Source organism: Heteronotia binoei, chromosome 2, assembly GCF_032191835.1.
Source record: "Heteronotia binoei isolate CCM8104 ecotype False Entrance Well chromosome 2, APGP_CSIRO_Hbin_v1, whole genome shotgun sequence".
Lineage (NCBI taxonomy): Eukaryota > Metazoa > Chordata > Lepidosauria > Squamata > Gekkonidae > Heteronotia > Heteronotia binoei.
Window position 1 is genome coordinate 168,955,612 of NC_083224.1, and position 9,035 is coordinate 168,964,646.

Consider the following 9,035-nt stretch of genomic DNA (forward strand, 5'->3'; position numbering starts at 1 on the left):
GCTCTTCCTTCAAGGTGCTCCCCCTCACCCTTGTGAGATTAGACAATGCATGTCTATCAATGCTGAGTAGGAATCTAAAACTCTGCACACGTCTGTCATCATCCACTGCACCACACTACCACCTAGGATAGAAATGGTCTATTTGTGCACCTTCCTGAACTTTTGCGAAGTGTACTGAACAGAAAATTAGTCCAACAAGCCAGCTTTCCACAGTTTGGCTTTTCTGAGTGGCCACCCACTGGATTCTGAAAGAGCACCCTGATACCATGACTCACACTGCTCTTAATACCTCCTGCAGGCAGTTGCTTCCACCACACTCGATAATTAGTGTGGGGTGGTGGGTTTTTTTTACTTAGTATATTGCATTTCCATTAGATTCATGATTTTTTAAAAAACAAGCTTCACATATTTGCTTATTAAATGCATGCAAATAATTTTTTTCCCAACAGAGAATCCTTATCGGCAGCTCCCTTGTGACTGCCACAGTAGTATGACAGGGAAGACGGCAGTTGAACTTGGTCCTCTGTGGTATGTAGAGTTTCTCAGTTTTCAGACAGCCAGGCAGGCCTCACTCAGGAGACACTGGTGGCTGCCAAAGGGAAATGAGATGCTTAAAGGGTTGGGAAAGGTCACTTGATCTCCCCTGAGCTGGGGAGACTCAAACAGTTCTTTCTTCACTTCAAAGCGCTTAGGGTTGCAATGATCAAACAATGCTAACAAAGTAGAGCGAGGAAATCAATAAGGCACCTCTTTGACCATGATTAAGAACCCTGTTTTAGAGACGTGTTTATTGACCATAGGGGTGGAGGTTGCTCCAGGGAGAGGGATGTCCCACGCTTCTAAGAGAATAGCTAACGTCTTCTGGCTGTGATGGGTGAATTAACTACCACAGAGGTTCCCCACAGTGTGTGGTTTGTCATCTCAGCTATTACTAAGCACAGCGTCACAGAAACCCATGTGGGCAAAATATATTAAATGATTTCTATTGGGGGGTGAGGAGAGGAGCAATAGAGCAGCAGTAATCCCCAATAATGTTTAAAGCGAGTATTAGTATTGCAGCTAACACTGAGTCTCATTTGCTTGTCAAAATATTTATGCCTATTGGTGCAGAAATAGAGGGTCCATGTGTGCTTTCCTGTATGTGGCATATGGATCTACATTATGAGCTTAACCATTGGTCCACAGTCTATGATGCCTAGATTTTGTCTACTCTTAAATGGCAAGTATTCTTCAAAGTCTCAGCCACAGACTTTTTCTTTGGGCACTTCCCAACTCCATGTTTAGCATACTGGTAGACTGTATTTACTGTGCAAAGGCAAGAAGTGCCATATTTACCTGAAAGGAAGAAGGTGACCCTGAATATAAGACAAGCCTCCTAAAAAGGCTATACACTACTGTACATAATTGTAACCTGTACACAAATTTAAGACAGCTCATGTAGAAAAACAAGCTAGCTTCCATTTCAAGTAAAACAGGGTGGATATTTCACACAATCTCACAGGTTTTTAAAAACATTTCTAGCTCTTATTGCTTTCAAAGACCTTAAAAAACATCATTATATTGTCAAAACAACTTCGGCAAGGCTTGTGGAATGACTTCAAAGCATATCCCCAGTAGCCTTCGGAAGTGTTATGATCTGTTTATACCAAAGCTGATATTAGACTACTTGAATTAGCAGATATATAACAAAATTGTATGATGCATCCAGGTTGCAAAATTCAGCTTTTTTTGGCGGCACTTTTAAAGCTATAACTTATATATTTCAAAAACACAGAACATGTGATTGTGATGCATTAAAAAATTCCTGATAGCCCTGTTTGTCTTAAGAAAAATCTAAAAACAAATCAATACAACACAGTTTATTATGACCAATCAAAATGACACAAAATCTCCAAGCTTTCCCAAACTGTTTACTGGGGTGATGTTAAAAGCACTGCAGAGCCAGTGGTTAAGAGTGGTAAACTGGAGAACTGGGCTTGATTCCCCACTCCTCCACATGAAACTTTCTGGGTGACCTTGGGCCAGTCACTTCTCTCAGAACTCTCTCAGCCCCACCTACCTCACAAGATGCCTGCTGTGGGGAGGGGAGGGGAAAGGTGAATGTAAGCCACTTTGAGACTCCTTGATGTAGGGGAAAGCAGGGTATAAAAACCAACTCTTCTTCAAGGTACCTCTGCACTGCAAGAAAGGAGGTGTCAACACTGACAGCCTTCACAGTAAATATAAAAAGCAGTGGTTAATCAAAATTGTTTAACACTACATGGAACACATAGGACCCTTAAAGGCTGAGACCAGGGGGTGGGGGATACACATTACTTGGACAGGTACTTTTTTTGCAAGTCGTCATCTTCCAGTTGAAGAATCTCACCCTTTTTGTTGAATTAGGCTGTTTAATGGCTCTGGTTTTTAAATATACTTCTCTAAAGACTCAAATTGTTATTTCTTAGGTCAGGATCCCTCTTTAACACTGGATTTTTAAGAAGAATGTTGTTTGAAGCAGTTCAGTATGGCTTGGAAGACATCCAGCCCCTTCTGAAAACACTCATCTGTGAAGCAGAGTGTACAACTCACAAACAGTTTTCAATACACGGCCCCAGCACACAGAACAAACAAGGTAAGATGCAATTAAAGTTTTTTTCAAAACCCTTTCTGTTAAAAACTTCACCTGGATAAACATTGTGAAGCACTGGCTAATTAATAGCAGCAGGCTTTTTGCATACAAACACCAATTATTATTATGAATGTTCCAAAACTATGTATAGTATCTCGTTAATTGGTTGAACGTTCATCAGCTTCAAATTATGGAGTTTTTCAGCCTTGTCATGATAGCTTTATTGTTATTTAGCTGTCAAACATTTGTACACATGAAATTCACAGCCACCGGAGGTGATGGCAGCCATTAGCATAGAGCGCTTCGAGAGGGGATTGGATAAACACATGGAGCAGAGGTCCATCAGTGGCTATTAGCCACAAGGTATAGATGGAACTCTCTGTCTGGGGCATGTGGTGGTCTTTATTCTTGGTGCTTCGGGAGCAGTAGTGGGAGGGCTTCTAGTGTCCTGGCCCCACTGGTGAATCTCCTGATGGCTCCTGGGTTTTTTGGCTGCTGTGTGACAGTGTGTTGGACTGGATGGGCCACTGGCCTGATCCAATATGGCTTCTCTTATGTTCTTAAGAGCATCTGCCCCAGCATTCCTGACACGGCAAGAGGCTGTTTACTAGTCCTCCAGCCTAGCTGCAGTAAAAAGAGTAACTTTTTCAGTTTTGAGCATTTCTGTAGGAAGGTACCATGAGTGTGAAGGTGCATGCTTGTTGCTTAGTAAATTAGACCTCTGTATACTACTCTGCTAGCCTCATCCCTTCTCTGTTCCCTTAGGACAGGGTTTCCCAAAATTTTCTTTTCTTTGGCCCGGTTATTTTTACATTTCTCCTTCGTGGCCCACTAAAAGTTGGGGGTGGAGCCGGAAGACAAGAATTGTCATTTCCTGTGGTGTCAAGGGCCAAGTGATGTCACTTCCGGGGCACACTGAACCAAAACGCCACCTTTTCCTGTAATGTCACTTCCAGGGCACTCCCCCAAACCTGCCTCTTCTTCTGAAGTAAATTCATTTTCAGAAAAATCTCTCTGAAACTCACGTTGAGCCAAAATGGGGGTGGAAAGTGGGCAGTCCTCTCTTTCCACCTCCACACCTGCATGCACCTACCTGTTTGTGTGTTCTTCTCCAGCTTGCAAGCACTCCTAATGCCCATGTTCAATTGCCTTCACCACCTACACACCCCTTCCTCAACAGCACTGGCCAGTGTATGCATTTGGGAGTGCTGTTGCCATTGCCATCAGGAATGCCAGCAATGTGTACCACCCACACTGGGCCCTGACACCTACCTCAAAATATGCTGACACATTTAGTAGGCCCTTTCTTCAGCTGCTACTGCTGGAACCCTGCCTCAAGCTACAATCAAGCTTGCGTGGTTTCAAGAAAACCTTTCAACAGCTATTTTTCATACTTTTCTTTGGTTGAAACACTGGAAAATTGCTGTGAAAGGTAGCAGAGAATTGTACTGCAAATAATGAATTAATTTCAAGTTATATGAAGTTCATACAAGCTTTTCTGCAGTTATCCCAAAAAGGTTATTTATGAGGGGCTTGCAGCTTTTTACTGGCTGTGTTTCCCATGCCTTTAAAAGCAACCTGTTGTGCAGATACTTAGCCAGTGGACTTCTTTAATATCTACAGGAGGAGTTTAATTTTGGTGTCAGACAGCTGTTAAAAGCAGGACCACTAAAACGGTGCCAAGTTCATAGTACCATCACTTCCAGTGCTGTTGAGATATACCACAGTAATCTGCAATAATCTCTTTCTGCGCCACACCTCTCACATTCACTCACTCACTCACACACAAATCTCATAGAAGGCCAGCTGGTTTCAACTTGGGGTACCAACTTTTCATTGGCAGAGCTCCTATGTCTGCAACAACAGTATGATGACCAGAAAAGTTTCATACAGCAAAGTGGAAGGAAAGAAAGAGAAAGGGAAAGAATGAAATGGAAGGAAAGGAAAGGAAAAAAAGACATGGAAAGTAAGAACATAAACATAAGAGGAGCCATGTTGGGTCAGGCCAGTGGACTATCCAGTCCAAAGTTCCCTCATACAATGCCCCAAAAGCACCAGAATGTCCACCAGAGGGGCCAGGGCACTAGAAGCCCTCCCACTGTTGCTTCCCCCCCGCCCCAGCACCAAGAATACAAACAGAGCATCACTTGCAAGGAAAGAAGGAAGGGGAGGGCAAAGGGGGGAGAAAAAGCCTTCCTCACCATCAAATGATCCCAGCCAGCAACAATTCTGCCCAGGGGTTGTTTCATAAAAAAAAAATAGCTACTGGAATGCCCACTCTCCGCCCCTCCCAGCTGAAAAGCATACACACACACACCCTTCTTTGCCTCCCAGGGAAATATCCCCAAAAGAACATACTGCAAAGTACATGAAAACCCATACTTTAAAGAACACTTCATGGGTCTAAAATACCAGTGGATGCCAGCTTTTCTCTCAAACACTAGAAGCGGGGGAGAAGGAAGGAGGCAGCCCAGCTCCCCTCTGCACAACACAGAAATGGGGCGGGGCTAGCTTTGGCTTTTCTTGTGACCCGGTAGTGATGCTTCCATGGCCCGGTACCAGGTCATGACCCTGCAAATGGGAAACACTGCCTTAGGATAATGTTTGTTCATAATCATGTTGACTTACTCTTCTGTGATGAAGGACACAATATGTATTACCATTTCTATCCATAGTAGTAATGTAGCTATACAACCTGTTTTCAGCACACATGGCCCTCAGCATAAGGTGTCCCTCAGCATAAGTAACTGCTTCCACACATGACCTTATTTGCAACAAAACATCACATCATGCATTAGTGGCAGAAATGATCTTGTCGTTAGACCAAAACACCCCTTTCTGCGGGACTCAAGCAAAGGACCAGCCCTCATCAACTCCTCATACCATTAAGAACTTCTGTGAACTTGTACTAATGATCTCTCACAGAACACTGGCTTCCTGCCAAATGCTGGCACACTACACAGTGCAACACAGATAGCAAGAGTCCATGGCTTATAGTTTGAGTACCTTGTGAATAATGGTGACATTAAGGGCTTTTTTTTAGGGGAACATGGTGGAACAGACTTCAGAAACATCTCTTTGGAAACAAAGTTGTCAAAAAATATTTAAAAGTTTGTGAGGGGCATCTGTGTGTTTCTCCATTTCCCTCTTGAGGGTTCCAGCACCTCTTTTTCCAGAAAAAAACCCCTGGTGACATACTATTAACATGTGTCACACACAACTCAGAATATTAGAAGTGTGTGGAAGCTTCTGAGAAATACAGGTGTCCCCCTAAATGGACAGAACTAAAATTTTAGCATACATCACTTGAACGAAAGAACTAATGCATGGTGAGTAAGCACTGACAGCTGCTGAACTGGTTATGGAGCCTTAGCCCTTTAGTGGTAAAAGTGCTTGTTTACATTATTCACTTTTGTCTGTTACATGAGCATTGTTTCGAAGGAACTTCTTCTCCCATGCAGACGCAAACTCATTCTGATTTCCTTGTATTTTAGAAGAGTGTGGTGTGTTTATTAGGACATCAGGTGCTGCAGCAGATTACTACATTGTACATGGTAAGTAGCAGCTGGATGACCCCATAGCCTGGTGGCCAGCTGAGGCTGGTAGAAGGATGGCACACCATCTCCTGCAGTAACAAGTTAGCTGGAAAAAAGCATACGAATCATACAGATTTTTCTGTTGGAGGGTAAAGCTGGGCCCACACCGTTCAAGTTATCTGTATTTCAAAAGTTCTTTTGTGCTGTTGTTAATATGACATCTTTACATTTTTACATATGTTCCAGCAAAAAGAAAGAGTAGTGAAATGAACCAAAATGGAGCAAAACGACAGAAGTTTGAGAGTAACGCTGAACATCCTGCCTTTTATTATAATATCCATAGACACAGTATCAAAGGAATGAATATGCCAAAGTAAGTAATAACCTATTTTAAAAATACAACAACCAAGATTGAATGGGAAGGAGGCATGAGAACATAAAATAGCCCTGCTGGATAAGATCAGTGGTGCATCTAGCCCAGCATTCTTTTTCACATGGCAGTCAACCAGTTGCCCTTAAGAGCCAGCAAACAGGGCATAGAGGCCAAGCCCTTCTCCTGATGTTGTCTCCTAGCCCTGCTACTCTGAACTTCGCTGCCTCTATATGAGGCTGCCATTTATTCGTTATGGCTAGTATCCACTGATAGACCTATTCTGCATGCGGTTAATTTCCTCTTAAAGCCATCTATGCTTGTGCCCATTACCACATTGGCTGGCAAAGAATTCCACAATATAATTGTTGAGTAAAGAAATATTTCCTTTTGTCTGTCAAGAAACTGTTTGCCTATCCATTTCATTGGATGCTCACAAGTTCTACTCTTATAAGCAAGGTAGAAAAAGTTTTCTCCACTCTTTCTACCAAATGCACAATTTATAAACCTCTTATTTTCCTCCTTAATCACTTTTTTTCTGAACTGAAAAATCCGAGACTATTAATCTTTCCTCATAGGAAAGGTATGTGAACTGATAATTTTGGATACTCTCTTCTGAAATGTTTGTTCTGCAATATCCTTTTCAAGATATGGCAATCAGAACTGTACACAGTATTCCAAATGGAGTCATGCCATAGCTCTTTAAAGGCTGGTAAATTAACAAGCAGTCTTTTTCACAGCTGCAGTGCACTGAGTTGACAGTTTCACTGAGCTATCCATTACAATCCCAAGATCTCTTTCAGTCTTGATTTTGGCCAGTTTAGATTCCATCAGCATGTATTTTAAGTAGGAATGGGCATAAACCGGGAACATAAGGTTTGGTTATGGTTTATGATGTGCCCTGTTGGTAAAACTACGGACCATGACAAATTTTTAGCCACCTGGCATATCGTTTTGGTGCTTGAGGTTTGTGGCCCTGGCATGCTACAGCCCAGTTGTGGCCCAGAGGTTTGTGGCCCTGGCATGCTACAGCCCCCAAACTCGCAGGGGATCTCTGTCTGACTCCACTGCCCCCCAAAGAAGGTGCGCCTAAGAAAGCTTACAGGCAATCATTTTGACAGGTACAGGTTCAGGAGAGTATAGAACTGGTCCTGTGCAAGCTAGAAACACCAAACTTGCAAGAGATCTCCATCTGGCTTTGTTACCTGCCCTCCAAGTTGTGGCTTTAAAGTTTTGTAAATATTTTAATTGAGCTGAGACAGTCTGTCTAAGAATGTATCCACTCCCACTGTCCACAAACAATGTCAAAGTTTGTAGGAAGTTTGTGCCAGGTGCCCTGCCATGAGCTTGACTTTGCAAACCATGAACAGGGCTTCGTGGTTCAGTTCATGCCCATCCCTAATTTTAAATTGGGGTTTTTTTGTGTGTGCATCACATTACGCATATCTATGTTGAGCTTAATTTGCCACATTGTTGCCCACTAACCCAATTTAGAGAGATCCGCCTTGGTTTTCACCATCTTGAATAATTTGATATCATCTGCAGACTCCATCGCTACACTGCTTACTGCCAATCCAAATAATTTAAGAACAATTAAATAGCACCAGTCCCAATACTGATTCTTGTGGGAACCTTACTGCTCACTTCGCTTCATGACAAGAACTGTCCATTTGCTCCTACTCTGCGTCCTGACATTTAACTGTTAATCTATCCTCCGATTACTTAATACTCTTTTTTCCCCCTCTAGGTTAAATAAGTTTTTGCATTACCTCTCTGAAGCTGGGTATCGAGTCAGTCGAACTCACTTTGACCCCATGGGCGTTCGCACTGATGCCCCCCTGGTACAGTTTAAATCTATTCTTGTAAAGTACAGCACACCCACTTACATAGGAGGGCAATCTGAAGGCCCTGTGCAGGCTTTGGAGGATTCCCAGGCAGGAACTGAAGGTGACTTCACAGAAGAAAGTGTGTAAAATGACACTTCTAGCAAGTGGGTTGATTTTTTTAAAAAACTGAAGATTTATTTCAAGAAGTACAACTGAGCCAGTGATCTCCAGAGACAGCATGACCTGCTGACTGATTTTAAGTGTTACAGGATTGTTTTAGAACAGCACAGAATAGCAGCCACTCCTCCTCTCTCCTGAGATTGTAGTTATTGAATTTTGCAGCTATCGTGAACTTTCTCTGAAGCTTCTTGTTCAGATGCATACTATTGCTTAAGAAGATGGAACAGCAGGGAGCTCAGATACAAAGTACTTGTGTTATTACTACGACTTAATAAAATGTCCTACCTTTTGTTGAGGGTTGATTTTTGAAGAGCTGGGAAATGGCAGAAACCTCTCCTCTGGCATTATTTTGGGATTTCCAAGTAGAATATTTAGTAGTGACTCAACAGATTTTTCTAAGAAACAGTTGTTGGGGCAACAAGACTGAATCCTCAGGTTTGTCTTAGTGGCGATAACCAAATGATGAATTAAGCTCCCTTTTATGCAAGACACTTCATGCACTGTTTCCTTTG

The 9,035-nt window shown here is 42.5% G+C and overlaps 1 protein-coding gene across 2 annotated transcripts in view; it reads left to right on the forward strand.

Annotated features, from left to right (window-relative positions):
- Positions 1-8,813, forward strand: part of TRMT1L (tRNA methyltransferase 1 like) — a 29,088-nt gene extending 20,275 nt beyond the window's left edge. For both annotated transcript variants that reach the window (XM_060232396.1, XM_060232395.1), the window contains 5 exons: positions 450-528; positions 2,448-2,614; positions 6,106-6,165; positions 6,394-6,520; positions 8,265-8,813. In XM_060232396.1, coding sequence (XP_060088379.1) covers positions 450-528; positions 2,448-2,614; positions 6,106-6,165; positions 6,394-6,520; positions 8,265-8,490 — 659 coding nt within the window. In that variant the 3' untranslated portion in view covers positions 8,491-8,813. The remainder of the gene's footprint in view (positions 1-449; positions 529-2,447; positions 2,615-6,105; positions 6,166-6,393; positions 6,521-8,264) is intronic.
- The last annotated feature ends 222 nt before the right edge of the window (positions 8,814-9,035 follow it).